This window comes from Lithobates pipiens, unplaced genomic scaffold (genome assembly GCF_037356315.1).
Source record: "Lithobates pipiens isolate NorthernLeopardFrog02 unplaced genomic scaffold, aLitPip1_a1.2 Scaffold_18, whole genome shotgun sequence".
In the NCBI taxonomy this organism is placed as follows: Eukaryota; Metazoa; Chordata; class Amphibia; order Anura; family Ranidae; genus Lithobates; species Lithobates pipiens.
In genome coordinates this window covers 176,122,013-176,141,438 of record NW_027507758.1, presented here as the reverse complement: position 1 = coordinate 176,141,438, position 19,426 = coordinate 176,122,013, and the positions used below count along the sequence as shown (strand labels likewise).

General features: G+C 43.4%; 1 protein-coding gene across 1 annotated transcript in view; it reads left to right on the top strand.

The window, feature by feature from the left end:
• Window positions 1-238: 238 nt before the first annotated feature.
• YIPF4 (Yip1 domain family member 4) overlaps window positions 239-19,426 on the top strand; it is a 44,395-nt gene continuing 25,207 nt past the window's right edge. The window contains exons 1-2 of the mRNA XM_077486417.1: window positions 239-588; window positions 17,296-17,458. Of these exons, the coding sequence (XP_077342543.1) occupies window positions 504-588; window positions 17,296-17,458 (248 nt within the window). The 5' untranslated portion in view covers window positions 239-503. The remainder of the gene's footprint in view (window positions 589-17,295; window positions 17,459-19,426) is intronic.

Sequence of the window (19,426 nt, the reverse complement as noted above, 5' to 3'; positions counted from 1 at the left end):
CTAACCAGTAAAGTTAGCCCGATTTTTTTTTTTATATATATATACTGTGAAAGATTTTACTTTGAGAGAATGGTGATCTTTTTATTCTAAGCAAAAAAATCGTGATTCTCGTTTTTGCCAGAATCGTGCAGCTCTAATATACTGATCCAGTACATAGCCTTTACTTTCCTGTTTTTTTTTTTTTGTTTCTAGTGAAAAAACTTTATTTAAAACCCCAGTAAAGCAGAACAAAACAAACACGATAGTCCAGGAAGCTAGCCGGATATCCACCGTCTCACAAGCTTCGTGGCGGTGGGTGGGGAGTCGTCCATTCCTCTCCTTGTTTATCTCCCCCAAGCACTGATAACCGGGCGCTCAGCCTGTGTTACCCGGTTGTTCTAGCGATTTGGCTCTAGGAGGAGCTGGAGCCGTGACATCATCGCGGTCGCCCTCATCACCGAAGCGGGTTTGAGACGTCACCCGCGTCACCACCATCAGCAGCTCGTAGCGCTGGGGGCAGTAGGATGCAGCAGCCGGGCCCCGCTGTACGCCTGCACAGCAACAACCCACCCGGGGACTTCACCTTCGTCTCCTCCACCGAGGCGGATGGTAAGGCCTGTGTTGTCACCTGTACGGCCATGTCATCAGTGTCGGGCCAGTGTTTACATTGTCATAGACTGTGAGGCCTGCTACATCGTATGTGACAGCTGAGAGGGGCTGGAGGTGGTGTTTACAGTGCTGTGCTCCAACGTGGCCAATCAGGCGCTGGCATTTCATACAAAGTTGCCAACTATTTGCGTGACATAAAAAGTACACAATTGTGCGTTTATAAAATCGCACGACTTTAGGGGAATGAATAGGATGAGCACAAAGTGTGATCCCCCTTTATTTTTTTTTATTTTTTTCTGCTTGCTGCTTTTATAAACTTTTAGCGCTGTGTTGTATCTGTCTAGCGCTGTAGGAACGGCACTTTCCGTACCTTTTTGAACCCCACACTGCCGGTGCCATTTGTTGGGCCTCATGCACACTGGGCATTTTTTGCTACCTCTTCTTGATGCCTTTCGTCCTGGCAGGGGTGTATTGACAGGAAAAAAATAAAAAAATAAAACGCGTCAGGGCTAGACATTAATCGTTTAATTGGCCATTGAAATTTATTAACGCCCAATCGCTAAACGCGCTTAGTTTGCATACAGGCATCAAGAGTTTTTTTTTTTCTGCCAAGATGATGCTGCTCCTGGACACGCTGGGAGTGGGTTTTTCTTCTTCTTCATCTAAGCCTAGGTTTACGTCGGTGCTATGCCAAATCGTGTGCCAAATCGGCGGCTATTGCCAGCAATGGCACCGTCCGAATCAGTGCGCCGCCTCACCGATTCCCATAAGTAGTTCCTATACTACTTTTGGCGACTTATAAAGACGTCTGTGCAGGAACCTGCACAGATGTCTGTCAAATTGCCCCTGAAGTCTGACTGTATTGCCAGGTTGAAATTGTGCAAGTTCAGCTGAACATGCAGCAATGTGAACCTAGGCTGTCAAACTGGCAGCCCTTCACCTGTTGTGACGCTAAAAGTTCCATGAGGCATTGGAAGGCTGACAGTTACAAGAATGACTCCCTCCAGCAGAGCCATGGTGGGAGTAGGGCTGGGGGAAAAAAAAATCGATTAGAATCGAGTGGAGCGGTCAAATCGATGTTTTTTTTTTTTTTTTTTTCCACCAGGATCGGCGCTGACACCACGCCGGTCCTGAGGCGCTGCGGGCAGGAGTTTTTTAGGAGAGGCTTTGGCCTAGTCCGCGACCTCGCCTAAAATCTCTTGCCTGCAGCTCCTCAGGACCGGCGCGGTGTCCATCAAAAAAAATAAAATAGACCTTGATGTGAATGGGGGGGGCAGCTCTAGGTGGGACTTGTAGTTGTGCAACAGTTGGCAGCAAACTGCCAGTTTGACACCCCTGCTCTATACTCTTCTAAATGTGTGTATGGACACATATCTTAAAATACAGGGGGACGCATCGTGTGATCTGAAAAAGTAATGCTTGCACTACGTTTTTGCTCATTCCCATGCATTTGGCAGCCCATTTAAATGAATGGGCTGTCAACAGGAACGCACTGGACCGTGTAGGAAATCAAACCTACTTTTCCCAACACACACCTGCAAGATGACTGTAAATGTTAAGGGGTGTTACAGTGACGACTGGCTGGAACCGAAGGTAATCGAAGCAAGAGAATGTCACCAGCACAGATCTCCAGTGTGGTTTCAAAGCTTTTATGTGGGCTCAATGCCAAGCTGGGTTGTGTATGTCTATAGACATCAGGGGGCTCAGCTCTGCCCTTGCTCCCTCCTCACAGGCTTTTATAGACAGCAGAAGGAAGTAATGGCATCCCCTGCTGCCTTTGTGTCCTGTGAAGGAGAGAGAGAGCAGCGCTGCGACTTTCAGGTATAGTGCAGGATCAATATAAGACTCGGGTAAGTTTTTGGTGGGGGTGGGAGGGAGCCTATACAACCCCTTTAACTTCCCAGCAGGGTTGCCAACTGCCTGTAAATTTACTGACGGTTTGTAAAAAAAACTGTGATTTTTTTTTTTTTACTGCCAGTAAATATCAGGGGATGATCATTTCATGCTGTGTTGACTTTTTAAAGCGGACCTCCACCCTGAAGTGGAAGTTACGCTCATCTGATCCCTCCCCCCCCTCCAGGTATAATCCAGGTATCTGCACCCACTTCCAGGACAAGACTGCCGCAGATGCCCCGCCCCCCATTGTGTTCTGGGAAATACACAGTTCCTAGGACACAGCGGGGACCAGTAGAGACGCGCATGCGCAGTAGGGAACTGGGCAGTGAAGCCGCAATGCTTCACTTCCCGATTCCCTGACAGAGGATGGCGGAGGGGGCAGCAGAGAGACGAACGATTGCTCGTCATCTGCCACCGATATCGCTGGACCCTGGGACAGGTAAGTGTCAATTTATTAAAAGTCAGCAGCTGCAATATTTAGCTGCTGGCTTTTAATATTTTTTTTTAAAAGGTGCAGTTCCTCTTTAAGTGTAAATGAAGCAAATTACTTTGTTATAGGTGTTGTCAGTGTATCCATATCATGTTTATACTGTTTAAATATTCCCTGTGTTAGTTTTCAATAGGCGTTTTGTAATTTCTCAGTTTGCCAGTAAAAAATGAGTTCTGCCAGTACGTTTTCCATGTTTTGTCAGTAAAAAAAATGCAGCGGGAGGTTGGCAACACTGCTTCCCAGCTGTTTTTTTCTATTGACTGATGCATCTGCAGGCACCCACAGGCAGATCTCTGCTTTTCATGTCTAGCTGTCTTTGGGTATCGGTAATATCTCTGGGCAGCATAAAAAATAATTTTTAGTTTATTAATAGAATATTGTACTGAAAGAATTTATGGAGGTGGTTATTGCTGATTTCTATCTCAAAGTTCTAGTTTGGTGTGAATTCTTTGGGTCATTGACCTGAGACAAGCATGCTACAAATGTCATATTGAAATCCGAATTCTTAACCTGGATATGCTTTCTGGGTCAGTATATAGAGTATTGCAGTAGTGATTGCAGAAGGCTAGCATATCTAGAAGGAGAAGTTGGCAATGGCAATTTTCATATTTTCTCAACACAGCTTTCCTTTATAAAACTTCCTATAGACATTAAAGGGTGGTGGATTGTTGTTGTCATGTGATCCAGGTACCCTCAGGGCAATCTTACTGTAGCTTGTTCTGTTATTTTACTGGCTTAGCTCTGACTGTTTACAAGAATTTAAACAAACACTGAAGTAGTTGCCAGGTGGCTTATAGCCGAGCTCCAGGCACCTTCAGAAAAAAATGTCAGCAGTTACAAATACTGTAGCTGCTGACTTTTAATATTAGGACACTTACCTGTCCAAGGATCCTATGGTATCTTCACCCGAGCCGGTTCCATACTGCGCATGCGTGGAGTGCACAGAGCTTTGTGAATGGCCCAGTGGCGGGGGAAGGAAAAGGGGGGCGGGGGAAGGAAAAGGGGGGCGGTGGGGCCGAACTTCCGGATGAGTGTGGCGAAGTCAGCCGGAAGTGGGATTGGGTATCTGTCAAAAACCTCAAAGTTGGCAGAGGTAAATAAAAGGAGCTTCCCCTTTTGGGTGGAGCTCCGCTTTAAAGTGAAACTATGCTGCATCTGAGCATCACAAACCAAAAATGCCATTTAAATATTTTTTTTTATATTCAAAGCAAATTTACCCATCCAGCCATATTTTATCTTATGGAGAAATAACTTTGAAAAACACCCCCCTTGCATCACTGGCAGTGGTGATCTTGTGTAAGGGCAAGATCACCCTTGGCTCAGGAATGCAGGCAGGAGGGTGCGATTAGCTGAGAAAACCCTCCTCCCCTTCCTAAAGACTCCTGGGATGTATGACTTCATTTGCCTAGGTCTGAAAAGTGGGAAGAAACGGGGAAAAAACAAAAAACAACAACAAAAAACAACACACAAGTAAATAAACATGATATTCTGTTCTATTTATTTACTAATGTTAGCAGCATAAGGATTACAAATAGTCCATGTTGATTGAGGGTTTTTTGACTTGTGCTTTATACACACAAGTTGCCTCTAATGATGCTAATGTAGGTCCCAGATCACTGTTGTGTAAGGTAACATTCCTAATTATGTTCATGCTGGAAAGTACAGCCAGCGCTGCAGATATGGGCACTCTTGTATAGTGAAGCGATCTTTTAACCACTAGCGCACACACACACACACACACCTCAACATTTCAAGTCCTGAGCTACTAGCCAGGTCTTACGCTGCACTCGGCCTCATAAATATCTCATGAAATTACTCTTTTTTTTTTTTTTTTTTTGTTTTTTTTTGTGCAGAGTTAAGTTATAAATATTAACAACTTTATCAGTGTAGCCTCGCCTGTGCCCACCATTGCAGTGTGACTTGAGCAGAGAAAAAGAGAGGGCGGCCGGATTATCACGGGGGAAGAGAGTGGAGGAAGAGGATTGCTGACCGGATCACAGAGCAGGTATAGCCTGCTGTACCAGCATACATTAGAATTTCCATCTCCTGCTCGCCGTCGCACACAGCCCAGTGCCTGTGATAGACAGAACACATCCCAGTATTGGACTGTCGTTCTGTCTGGTCGGGAGACGGGGCTGTGTGTGATGGTGAGCAGACAGCAATTCTAATGTAAGCTGTTACACTGGGCAATCCCGGCTCTGTGATCCAGTCTGCAATCCTCTTCCTTCACCCTCTCTTCCCCTGGGGCAGTTGCTGGGAGAAGGGTTCCCATTCAACCCTGCCTACTGGCAGCCCACACCCCCCCCCCCCCCCTTTCTGAGGCAACCCACGCTCGCTAGCCCTCATTTTTCACTCGTCCATGTCTTTATGGACCTTGCTTTGTGCACTGGTCCAAATCATTTGGTGGAGGGGAGGGTTTTGGTGTTGGGTTGTTTTTCAGGGGTTGGCCCTGGCCTCTTATTTGGTTAGTGAAAGGAGGCGTCAACATACCAAGTCATTTTGATACCCCCAACTTTGTGGAACAGCTTATGGATGGCCCTGTTCTGTTCCAACATGACTGTGCACAAGCAAGGTCCATACCCATATGGATGGGTGAGTTTGGGCTGGAGGAACTGGACTGGCCTGCACAGAGTCCTGCACGGAAGACGCATATCGGAGGAGAGCAGAAAAAAACAAACCCAAGAAATGTATTAAGTATATAAACAGTAAAAAATGGAGGACAGACAATATTGGCCCCATAAAGAACGAGGAAGTAAATCTGGTTACAAAAGATGGGGAGATGGCGACGTTGTATTCTTCTCAGTCTTCACTAAGGAATCGGCAGGGGGGGGGCTTCAGTAACCAAAACGGCATTGTTTAACCTCATGACACATCACAGGAAGCACCCTCATGGCTAACAGAGGACAGAATTAGAGATGGATCCTAGGTCCTTGGAACTTGGGAACAATGGTCTGGCAATTACTTGACTAATTTTTACTGACAGTCTACTAACGGAAATGGTATCAGCTGATTGGAGAAAAGCCAATGTAGCACCAATATTTAAAAAAGGGCCAAGATACATCCCTGGGAATTACAGACCAGTTAGCCTAACATCAGGTAGCTGCCATAATCCCATTGTTCTCTTCTTCAGCGTGCGGTCTGCTTCAAATTAAAGTGGTTTCTGCGGCGGACTCGCCTCAAGATCATATATTGGTGGCGGGAGAGGGACCACTTCTCCCACCGCTCTCCGGTGCTCGCCGGCGGAGGCAATGACGTCTTGTCCCCTGCTTGGTATGGAGATGAGTGAGGGGAAGAGGGCCCCACCTGTCTCAATATCATTGCAGGGCGGAAGCAACATCAAACATTTTTTTTTTTTTTTTTTTTTTTTTAAATGTATTTTTTATTGCATTTTAGTGTAAATATGAGATCTGAGGTCTTTTTGACTCCTGATCTCATATTTAAGGAGGTCCTGTCATGCTTTTTTTTTTTTTTTTTTTTTTTTCCTATTACAAGGGGTGTTTACGTTCCTTGTGCTATGAATAAAAGTAACAACAGTTTTTTTTAAATTTATTTTTAAATGAACAGTGTAAAGATTACTCAAGCTTGAGTGCAGAAACGAACGTATACATGAGTAGCTCCCGCATTTAAAAACTGATTAAACCACATGTGAGGTATCGTGATCATAAGAACAATAATTCTAGCCCTTGACCTCCTCTGTAACTCAAAACATGCAGGTTGTAGATTTTTTATTTATTTATTATTATTTTTTAAACATCGCCTATGGAGATTTTTAAGGGTAAAGGTTTGTCGACATTCCACGAGCAGGTGCAGCTTTGAAGCATGACATGTTGGGTATCGATTTACTCGGCGTAACATTATCTTTCACAATATAAAAAAAGGAAATTGGGCTTTCTTTACTCTTCTTTACTCTTCTTTACTCTTCTTTACTCTTCTTTACTCTTCTTTACTCTTCTTTACTCTTCTTTACTCTTCCTCCTTTGTTCCTTCTTCTTCCGGGCATGACATCATAACATCGCGCCTGGCCTCTGATCATAGAGGCTCCAGCAACCATCTGGTCTACCCAAAATCTCTATGATCAAAATCTGGAGTCGGCGGATCCTCTGTCCGACTCACCGATTGTATCGGTGAGTCGGTAGAAGCACCGGAGGGGGGGGAACAGCTGCTATGATCCTTCTTATGGTGTAGGGAATCGCCAGCAGAAAGCGGCAATATCTGAATGATGTCTGTAGCTACAGATATACCCGCTCAAAGTCCTTCACGTCATGTCTTTTTTCTTTTTTTTTTTTTTTTTATTGTTATCTCAGGGAATGTAATTATCCCCTATGATAGCAATAGGTAGTGACAGGTAGAGGTCGACTGATATATTGGCCGATATTTGGTGTTGTTTAATGCATCGGCCGATTGTGCTGATAAAAAAAAAAAAAAAGGCAGATTAGCGCCTTGCAAAAGACTTCTGTAATAGAAGTCAATGCAAGTTGCCTGAAGTCTGTGGAGCACTTGTCTGACTAAAGATTAAATCTTTTCTGACACTTGTTGCTTACAAGTAAAAATCCTGTGTTTTCTGCTAGAAGATCACTTAGATTAGAATCCCCCAATTTTTATATATATATATATATATATATATATATATATATATATATATATATATATATATATATATATATATATATATATATATATATATATATATATATATATTGTCACACGGTATTGGCGCAGCAGTCTTTCAAACACAATTTTTATTTATTTTTTTGGGGGAAAAAATACATTGATTTAAACAAAAAACTTATTTTTATTCTAAATTATACATACAAGTGAACTGATTGGAGGTTTGTTTAAATGTAAGAAATTTTCTGTATCACTTATTACTTTAGGCCGCTTTCACACTGGAACAGGCAGGCGTTGACGGTAAAACGCTGCTAGTTTTAGCGGTGCTTTACTGTCATTTTAGTGGCGCTATTTGGCTGTTAGTGGGGCACTTATAACCCAGCTATGAAGGGGTTAAATGCGCCCATGTAGCGCCATTGCCAAATCGCATTGCAGGCGCTTCAGCAGTGGTGCCCATTCATTTCAATGGGCAGGAGTGGTGGAGGAGAGGTGTACCCTCCTCCAAAGATGCTGCTTGCAGGACTTTTTTTTTTTTTTTTTTTTTTTTTTTTTTTTTACATCCTGCCAGCGCATTGCCTCAGTGTGAAAGCACTCGGCTGCAGGGGAGCCGTTTTGCAGGCACTTTACAGGTGCTATTTTTAGCCCAAAAGCACCTGAAAAACGCCCCAGTGTGAAAGGTGTCTGTTAGATTTTATGAGATGAAGGGGGGGGGGGGAGGGGGAAAAAAATCTGCATAACATATTGGCCCAAAAAAATCGGCATCATATATCCTCCTTTTTCTTAAAAAAATAAAAATAGAGGTCTGCCCTCCAAAGCATCTGACCACACCAAGATCGGTGTGATAAAATGCTTTCCCAATTTCCCGATGGCACTGTTTATATCCGGTGAAAGCTAAGTCATGAAATACTCGTAGCTTTCTTAGGCCATGGAGATGATTGGAGCCTTTCTGGTCTTTGATCAGCTCTATGGCCAGCTGACGGAACCACCAGCTGCTTTCTCGGGTTCCCTGTTGGGACAGGAGAGTCTGAGAAAACCATGGGTGATGAAATTGCCTCCGACAGCACTGAAGTCACGGCTTTATGTATCGTAGGAGCAAACGCTGTTGCTGTCAAGATAAATTAAGCCATACTGCAGCTGAATGGCCTACCTGCTAAGTAAATGATGATTAACGATAAAATAAACATTACCGCATAACATACCATACCTGCAAAGCAAATCCAGTAAAGCATAGTAAAAATAAAACAGATAGAACAATGGAGAGCGGATAACAAGAGCGAGAGAGAAGAAAAATAAAACCACAACTATTTTTGGATTTTATTTTATATTTATTTATTATTATTAATAATAATATATATATTTTTTTGTGAAAATGAGAAAAAAAACTTAAAAAAAAAAAAAACTGTAAACTGAACGTTGCAGATTAAGGTCTCTCAGAATGTTATGGCCATCACATCTTTAGAGATCCTGTGTACCCGTGCCTAGGACTGTTTAGTGCTGTACCCTACGCTAATACTCATTTAGTGTGTGGTGTAGTGTTTTTTTTTTTTTAAATCAAATAAGTTTTTATTGTAAAACACTCATGGTACAAACCAAACATAGGAGTAAAGTACAGTCTTACAGTAGCATTGGTTTTTACATCCAAAAGTATACAGAAAATATAGAAATACAAATAGGTTCGGTTTGAAAACTGTTGAGACATGGAAAATATCAATATAACCAAAAAATAAAGAAGAAAGGAGGTAAAAAAAAAAGGAACCAAAAGTAGAAACAAAAGTATCGTTCTCTCAAAGACCACTCCGCATCAGGAAACAGCCGCATAGGTACCTTACATATATACTACGGCCCACAGCCCAGCACACAGTCCCACTGGTGTCTCCCCACACCCCGTACAATTACCAGATAAGGGAGAGACATAGAGTTAGACCCATCCTGGAAGCATGACCATTTATGTACCTCCATATACCGGTCTTAGGACCTTCGGTTAACCCTGTAAAAGTCTGTCCTGTATAAGTTGATGGGTAGCTAGTCCCGGGACCTCAAGCCACCCCCCCCACATGGCATTAAATTTGTGCGGTGCGTTTCTGTGTTGGTATGTTATCTTTTCTCTGATCAGCATCTGGTTCACCTGTTCTATCCATTGCTGCCCGGTGGGAACCCTGTGGGTCATCCATAGTTTCGCTATCAATTTTCTAGCTACATATAGTAACCTGATAATGGCTGTATGGGCCGAGGGCGTCAATGATTCCTCATCCAGGGCCCCCAGCAGGCAGACTAACGGACACCGCGGAATACCAACAGAGAACACTGAGGATATAGTGTCAAAAATTCCCGCCCAATATCGTTTTAGTTTCGGGCACCTCCAGAACATGTGCATAAGATCCCCATGGTCCCGCATACATTTAGGGCAAAGGGGAGACCCTCTAACACCCCAACTGTGCAGTTTAACTGGAGTTCTATAGGTCCTATGTAGTAAATATAGGTGGGAGAGCCTATGGGAGGCCGACACCGACACCAACGGAGCGGAGGACAAGCAAAGGTTCCAGGTCTCCGCGTCCATGGGCCCCAGGTCCGCCTCCCACCTCTGCCGACATGGAAGACGTGCCGGGTCCTGCACCGCGTCAAGAAGCATAGCATACCCCCTAGAGATCATGCCTTTACGGTCAATCCGCATAAATATCTCCTTCACCACAGGATGGTCTGTTAGGGAGAGCTGCACACTCCGTGCCTGTGTCTGCAATGCATGACGTAACTGTAAATATTTAAAAAAATCCCTACGAGGGATGTCAAACTCCGCTTGTATTTCCATAAAGGACTTCAGTACCCGTCCGCTATACAGTTGCGAGAGATACTGAAGACCTCTCCCACTCCAGTTACCAAATCCCTTGAGCTTAAAAAGTTCACCATAATTAGCGTTCTGCCAAATAGGGGTGAGGGTGAGGGCAAGGAAGCCACGTATTCGTAGCAGTTTTTTAACATGAGACCACAGTGTATTCAGCAGTATAACAGTCGGGGAACCCCTGTCCATATGAGGGAAGCCTGCCTCCAATCTAGACAATGCTGTGTCCGAGGCGACCGTGTCAGCCAGTATCCTTCGGATCGGGTGGTGTAGTGTTTGAAACCGATGCAGAGACCAATTTCGTAAGGACAGGAGGGACACTAAAAGTGGGTGTCATGCCTACATCCGAGTTTTCTGCAGACACGGCATCTTCTTTGGAGTGTTCTTTGAGTAGGGGTACCAAGGAGGACATAAAGAAAATGCCTCTCGTGCAGCCAGCTCACTGCATTTGCGTTGGGAAGGTGGGCCATAGCACCGTCTGGAAACAGAAGTGCTGTGATGATCTTTTCCTGGAATTTAAGGAAGGATCTCGTCCATTCTGAAGCTTTGTATAGCACAAACGCATTCAGCAAAGCCAATTTATAATATACAGACATGTGTTTTTTTTTTTTTTTTTTTTTTTTGTACCAGCGTCTGGCCTTTATGGGCAATTGGGTATGGTGTCAAAAACTGGTAGTTGAGGTCCACCCCTTTCATATTAAGGTTGTATTCATGGACACAGGGGTTTTTCCACAACACCAGTCGCGTAGGAATTTGGACTGGCGTGTCTGCATGAAGCGAGGACAGAACGAAAACATTCCGCGAATCCCTCCACTTCACTGCTAACAAATTATTACATTTCAAGCAGGCTCTCTCCCCCATCTAAGTCTAGATTCTACAAGCCGTTGGGGGGGGGGGGGGGAAGCCCCGGTGATTAGATCGCACGGTGCCACATGTGCCAATTCCATAATCAAAAAGGTGACTAAAGTGGCACGCTCATATAATAATAATTGACCATGGACAAGTGGTACCCCTTTCCGAATAAGGGTGACACCAAGTCCCATACAATCTTACCAGCGCTCCCTATGTAATCTGGGCAGTTCTCTGGCTCTACATTTTCCCTCTTAAACTATAAAACTATATTTATAGCCTGTTACCCTGTCACAGAGCTTATACATCTTGACCTCATATCTGGCACGCTTGCTAGGAAGATACTGTTTGATAGACAAGCGGCCAGACATCTTAATCGGGGACTCCTCAACGCAGACAACTTGATCGGGATTAAACAAGGCTGCAAACTGTTGGTTGAAGTGGTTTACGAGGAGCCGACTTTTGTAGAGCCGATCAAATCCAGGGTCACCCCCGAGGACGACAGAGTTCATTGCTGTTGAAGTGCATGAACCACAAGATCTGCTCGTATCATGTCATGGAGGCAGAGAACACGGGCATATGGTGAATTAGGTCAGTGGACCAATATGACCGCAACTCACACAGTTCACCAGAAGGATGAGTGACGCTAGTACTGGCTCTCTGCTCCATACGAGAGTCCTGCGTTTCTTGCACCTCAACGACAGCAGAAGAACGGGGTCTGATACCTTTCCCTAACATTGGCAGGGACCACAACTCAATCGTCAGAGCAATCTGTCAGGGTGCCGCTGCTGTATACAGGTTCGTATTCTGAGCCTGAATCTGACAGATGAGTGACTTCCTATTCACTGTTTCATGCTCAGAAATGTGTAGGCCTCTTCACGACTGTACCTTCGATTTGACATTTTGGTCTCTAAATTTTACTGGTACAATAGTGAGACTCAAACGCAAAAAAGCTCCTGACTGTGAGCGACTGCTTGAAACTCTGCAAAAAAAACTGTTAGCAGGGATCAGGCCTGACTGTGAACGCTGCAGTGTTTAGTCTTGTGACAGTGATCGACTGATGCTGGGCTAGGTGGAGGGGCCAAACACAGGTGCTAGCAGGTATCTGGGCTGATCCGGCTAACACTGCATTTTTGGGAACCCTAAACTGTTGGGGAGGCTAGTATAGATTTGATCTCATCAGATATGGATCTGTTCAGATTCTATACTACTAAAGGGAGGTGTATGGTGCGTGCATGGGTGTTAGCGCTGTCTGGGGCAACGCAGACCCTATCTGACACTAAATCCTAACTGATCACCGCTGGGTGATCAGGGGGTTAAACCTTTATTTAGCTAATATATGGCGGGTGCCCTGACGCTATAGAAATTAACCAGCATGGTGACGAGGTGATCAAGGGGTTAAACCTTTATTGGGGGGGTCCCTAGACCTATCTGTGCCTAATACTAATTACTCTAACACAGATTTTTGTCACTAATGACACCAGTATAGCGATCAAAAAAAAAATCCGAATGCTGCACTTGGTGACAGTGATGGGATGTAAAGGGGTTAACTGGGGGGGGGGGGGGGGCGATGGGGGATGTTTCGGCAAGTGGACATGAGTCCCCGTCTCTCCTCTCCCCCCCCCCCCTCCCCTCTCTCCTCTCCCCCCCCCCCTCCCCTCTCTCCTCTCCCCCCCCCCCCCTCCCCTCTCTCCTCTCCCCCCCCCCCTCCCCTCTCTCCTCTCCCCCCCCCCCCTCCCCTCTCTCCTCTTTCCTCCCCCCCCCCTCCCCTCTCTCCTCTTTCCCCCCCCCCTCCCCTCTCTCCTCTCCCCCCCCTCCCCTCTCTCTCTCCCTCTTCAGTGCTCAACATCCAACCTCGGTTCTACGGAGGCGTCTCTGTCAGTTCGTCCATGACTAGGTTGGATGTTGAGCACTGAAGCTCTTTCTTTATTACCCTCATTTGGTTTATCTGCAACAGCGTTGTCCCATTTTTAGGGAATATATACATTTCCAACGGCCCTGATTAGGCTTGTTTGTGAAATTTAAAGTTCGGGACTTAGCATTTTGGACTTTAATTCTACTGTTGTTCACTTTTCTATTGGCGCCTCCGTATCTTATATTCGCTTTTAATAGGACTACCCCCTGCAGTTACACCTAGGTGGTCCTGCCACTTGGGGGCTCGTGCTCTGGTTCCGCGCTGGGTTTTTCCCTTCTTCACTGGCTCTGGAGAATTTGTCTTCATATGGTGGTCTCGCTCCACTGATGAAGCCGTTTGTACGGCAAAAACATGTAGGGAGGATTTTGACCCATCTGCACACCCAGGCCTATATCATCTTGGCCCTACTTCATTGGATGTGCTTTTGTTTATTTATGATTGTACAAATCTTTTTGATACCATTGTGACTTTTGTATTTGTTTTATTATGTATTAAAATTGTTCTTTTTAAATATATTTCCTTGTCTTTGATAAATCTAGGCACCGTAATAATCCCCTTCCCCCTTTAACTACCTTTTTTGTCTCTAAATATTTGGGGATGAGGTGCCATATCTGAAACGGACCCCATAGCCACACTTCTCTACAATAGGGTAGATGGTTTGGGCCAAAGTGGAGATGGTCTGCGTGACCTCCATCCAATATCTTGTAAGCTTTGGACAGCGCCAGATCATATGTATGAAGTCTCCTCTATGAATGGTAAACTTTGGGTATAAGCGAGAGTCTCTTCTTCCCCAATCGTACAGTTGAACAGGTGTGTGGTAGAACGTATGTAATATGAATAATTGCGATCAGTTTGAGATGCCGACGCCACTGGGATTGACTCTAAGGCCGTATTCCACTTATCTCCATCTATACCTCCCACATCAGTGCTTCAAAGAGTTGTACATTTTTAGAAGAGCAGGGTTCATCATTGAGGATACTATTGTTTGAGTAAATTTGTGACATTAAAGTTGATTAAGTAGTTGGTTAAAAAGCTAGATCCCTTGCCGTTTCCAGAGGAAGAAACCCTGCAGTTTAATTAGTTCCGGATAATTGGGATTATTCCAAAGGGTGGTCAACTCCAATGGGCCAACAATAGATAGTGCCCTTGCAGACCCTCAGGAGCTATAATGCTGTCAAAGGATGAAGGGACACCCGGTAAACCCATCTCCAGATGAGAGCCAGCAGTCAACATGGCATTAGTGCAGGACACCAATGGTAATATAAGATCATCAGTGTGTAACTAAGATCCCATCCTGTAAGTTGCAACTGTGATGCCAAAAAGTACATCTTGACACATAGGAGCATTATGGAAAATATATAGGTGCTGCAATGCCCAGATCAGCTTGATCAGAGGCACCCACCCCACCACCGACATTGGGAGCCTACACTATCCCTGCCATTTAGTACATTGCTTGTCAAACAAGGGAGTTAGATTAAGTTTCAGGTATTCAGTTGGGTCCGGCGACACCGCTACTCCCAGGTATTTAAAGGCGCCAACAATGGCAATTTGAATCAAGGGGCATAAATACAGATTTAGACCAATTGATAGTGAACCCTGAGAATTCACCGAATTTATTAATAGTTGCCATCAAAATTTACAAGGATCCACCGGCATCCCCCAGGTATAGTAGTGCGTCGTCTGCATAGAGGGACGATTTTTCCTCCAGGTGGCCGCTAGGGAATCCCACAATTTCCTGGTTGTTATGAGTTAACATGGCAAGTGGCTCTACTGCCAATGCAAATAAAAGGGGGGATAACGGGAATCCCTAACGAGTGCCCTGGTACAACTCGAAAGGTGGAGAAAGGGAGTTTTATTGATTCGGATCCTGGCTCAAGGAACATAATAAAGAACCCGCACCCAGTTAAGTGTCGCCCCAGCCAAAGCTAGTTAGGATCTCCCAGAGATGGGGCCACTCAACGCTGCCAAAAGCCTTTGCAGCATCTAAGGATAGAATTCCCCTACCTCTGGGAGTATCCACAGGAGTCTGTGAATTAATGCAATAGGCATCGAATGTTATCTGCCGTGGACCACGTCGGGATAAATCCAGACTGGTCACAGTGAACCAGCCGGCCAAAACCCCCCAAAAGCCTATTGGCAAGGACCCTGGCGAGCAGCTTGACGTCTGTGTTTAGCAAAGATATAGGGCGATATGACTCTGTTACCTGTCTATCCTTGCCTGGCTTTGGGAGGACCACAATAAAGACCTCCTTCATAGAATCAGGTGAATGACCTGTTTTTAGTGCCTCACGTAAAGGCTTGCAAAAGCGGCGGTAGGAGGATTGACCCATACCTGGAGTATAACACGGCAGGTAGTCCATCTGAACCCCGGGATTTGTGATTGGGTGCATCTGCCAACGCCTCAGTCAGTTCTTCTATGGTTATTGGGGAGTTTAACCACTTGCTTATGGGGCATTTAAACCTCTTCCATGGCACAGGCCCTTTAGAAACGGCACGATCGAGCTGTTTCTTCAGTGCGCATGCGCCAATAATGTGGGCGTAAGTGTATATGTTAAATTATCTTAGACCTCCTCTGTAACTCAAAACATATAACCAGTAAAAAAAAATTTCATCGTCGCCTATGGGGATTTTTAAGTAGCGACGATTGGCGCCATTCCACGGGCATGTGCAATTTTGAAGAGTGACATGTTAAGTATCTATTTACTCAGTGTAACTTCATCTTTCACATTATGCAAAAATTGGGATAACTTTACTGTGTGTTTTTTTTTTTTTTTTTTTTTTTCGAAAAATTGCTGCGCAGATACCGTGCGAGATAAAAAGTTGCAACGACCACCATTGTATTCTCCAGGGTGTTCGCTTAAAAAAAAAATATATAATGTTTTGGGATTCTATGTAATTTTCTAGCAAATAAATTATGATTTTTACATGTAGGAGAGAAATGTCAGAATTGGCCTGGGTGCTCCAGAATGCCTGATGGCGCTCCCTGCATGTTGGGCCTCTGTATGTGGCCACACTGTGTAAAAGTCTCACACATGTGGTATTGCCGTACTCGGGAGTAATAGCAGAATGTGTTTTGGGGTGTAATTTGTGGTATGCATATGCTGTGTGTGAGAAATAAACTGATAATATGACAATTTTGTGAAAAAAAAAAAAAAAAAAAAAAAAAGTAAAAAATCTTGATTTTGCAAAGAATTATGTGAAAAAATGACAACTTCAAAAAACTCATCGTGTCTCTTACTAAATACCTTGGAATGGCTTCTTTACAAAAAGGGGTCATTTGGGGGGTATTTGTACATTTCTGGCATGTTAGGGTCTCAAGAATTGAAATAGGCCGTCAGTACTTCAAGTGTGATCAATTTTCAGATATTGGCACCATAGCTTGTTGACTCTATAACTTTCAAAAAGACCAAATAATATCCACCAATTTGTACTTATTTTTACCAAAGATATGTAGTAGTATAAATTTTGGCAAAAATTTATGAAGAAAAAATTACTAATCTGCTAAATTTTATAACAGAAACAAAGAAAAATTCATTTTTTTACAGAATTTTCAGTATTTTTTCTTTTATAGCACAAAAAATAAAAAAACGAGCGGTGATTAAATACCACCAAAAGAAAGCTCAATTAGTGTGAAAAAAGGACAAAAATTTCATATAGGTCCAGTGTTGCATGACTGAGTAATTGTCATTCAAAATGTGAAAGCACCGAAAGCTGAAAATTGGTCTGGTTATTAAGGGTGTTTAAGTGCCCAGTGGTTAATAAAACTCATTGGCTACTCTAATCAGGCTTTACCCAAATATGCTGCATTGAACAATGGTCTAGCATAGAGGTGTGTGGTGTGTGGGTTTTTTTTTTTCCATGAATTTTGCAATTTGAGAAAACCAAATTTATCCTTAAAAAAAAAAAAAAAAAACAGCCTATGTGTAAATGCATGTCGGCTTGTACATTAATGCATCTGTTCTGGTGTTTTTTATCTTTTAGAAGCAGTTGTAGATTTATCAGAATTTGATTTCTTGCTGTGTTGAGTCTGTTTTCACGTTAGACCCGTTTATTGGTTTAAAGAATTTATCTTATGTATACTTCTTTTTTTTTTTTTTTTTTTTTTTTATTTAGATCAAACGGATCTTACCGGGTCAATAGCAGCACCTGATGTTAAGTTAAACCTTGGTGGAGACTTCACCAAAGAGTCAACAGCCACCACATTTCTTCGCCAAAGAGGTTACGGATGGTTACTAGAAGTAGAGGAAAATGACCCTGAAGATAATAAGCCTTTACTGTATGTGTTTTGCATTGAATGATTTGCTTTCACATTAAGGATGCGTTCACACATTATTGCATGCATTTTCATGTACAAACTTGTACATGCTCTTAGTATATTCTTTTTGTGTCATGCAAAGTAGTGGAGAAATATATTTAACAGTGCAGATTTTCCATTGATTAGATGTGCTAAAAAAATCACTGAAAAATGCTTTAATTGTATGTATGTTTTTTCTGTGTATTTGTTTTTACAGTGGACCTGTTTATCAGCAAAAATGCAGTATATCCTGTTTTAGCATAGCTGTAAGGTTTGAACTACTTGACCACATACAAATTTTTGTGATGTGCCTCTTCTCGTGATCTCATAAAAATAGAGGCGGGGGAAAAAACAAAAATGTATTACATTGCAGCATGGTTATGCCCTTAAAGTGTTAGTAAACCCAGTGCCCACAGCTTATAAATTGTATTTTTTTCCTTAAAATACTGCCATTATATACCTTTTTTGGCTGATCTGTATACCACGGTCACGTGATAAACTGCAGAGTTTGCCCAAGTGCTGAGTGGTCAGGTAGGAGGAGATTTCCACTACAGCCTGTGTCCTCATGCTGTTATGGGAGGCGGATCATCCATTAATCAAGATCTGACATCCCATCCACTGTGTTCTTTTTAAATTACTGGGCATGGTGGAGGGAGGGACTGGGCTGTCATTTAGGATTTGTATACATGCCCACATGTATGATTTCAATATCGTTTGACCTGAAAAGCTAAGCTCAAGGAAATATTCTCTCCAGCAGTAGAGACCAAACTGAGCATATGCAGGGGGACCACTCTGTATTATCTGGCCTTGCCCAGAGAGACCCTGCAGAGGGGAGGATATGTGCAGACTTTTTACACAATGCAGAGGATTAACCCCTCAAGTTCCACAGTGAGTATAACAAGCATGCTATTCTGCATATACAGACTCATTTTACTGTTGTGGGATTAGTAAAACTTTAATATTAAGAATCAGAATTATAATTTTCATGATTTATTATCTAGGAATTTTGAAGCCTTGGCGGAGCCTTTTCTATATAAAAGGGAGACAGTGCAATTACAATCAAATTCAAGAGTATTAGTAGTAGTTTTTGTTTTAATTAGATGGATGTCCTTTTTTTTTTCCCTCAACTTGACTTTGTAGTACCCTACTTGTGGGAGCTAAAGCTGGCCTTGGATTTGATCAATGTATGGGCAGGCTTAATGTACCCAAGCCAATTGATCGATCAACTTTCATACAACCAGACAGATTTTACATGCAATTATTGCAAGCAGCTGTTATAGCTGCTAGCAATAATTACTGTGTTCTCCCCCCCCCCCCCCCCCCCTTTTCCCTTTACTTTCGCCAGGGGAACACAATGGCCCTGCAGAAGGGATTCTCCCCCCCCCTCCCCCTCCCATCAACTCCGTTAATGGGGGAATCGGGCATTTTTTTTTTCTCCCTTTCCTGCAAACTAGTCTATGGCCAACTTTAAAATCTAAAAAGGAGGGGCAAGTGATTCAAAAAGGAGAATAACTGTGAGGTTGAGTTGATAGAAAAAGTAAAAGTTTAATTATGTAGAGATGAGAGAGGCTTCCCTGAAGAGATCTGTTTTAGAATTTCTAAAGGCAAACAGACTAGGGTAGAGAGTTCCATAGAATGGCAGAGGCTTTGGAGAAGTCCTGGAGGCGCGCATAGGAGGAGGTGACAAAGGGGTGAATGGGCAAATCTTGGGAGGAGTGAAAAGAACAGTTTGGTTGATGATATAGCTTGCAGCAGGATTTGTGCATGGCTTTGAATGTTAGTACAGTAAAACCTTGGATTGCAAGCATAATTTGTTCCAGAAACATGCTTGTATTCCAAACCACTTGTGTATATAAAAGCAAATTTCCCCTTAAGAAATAATGCAAACTCAAAAGATTCGTTCCAAAACCATTTATTCATAAGTCCTTCAGTTTTATAGTCCATATAAAA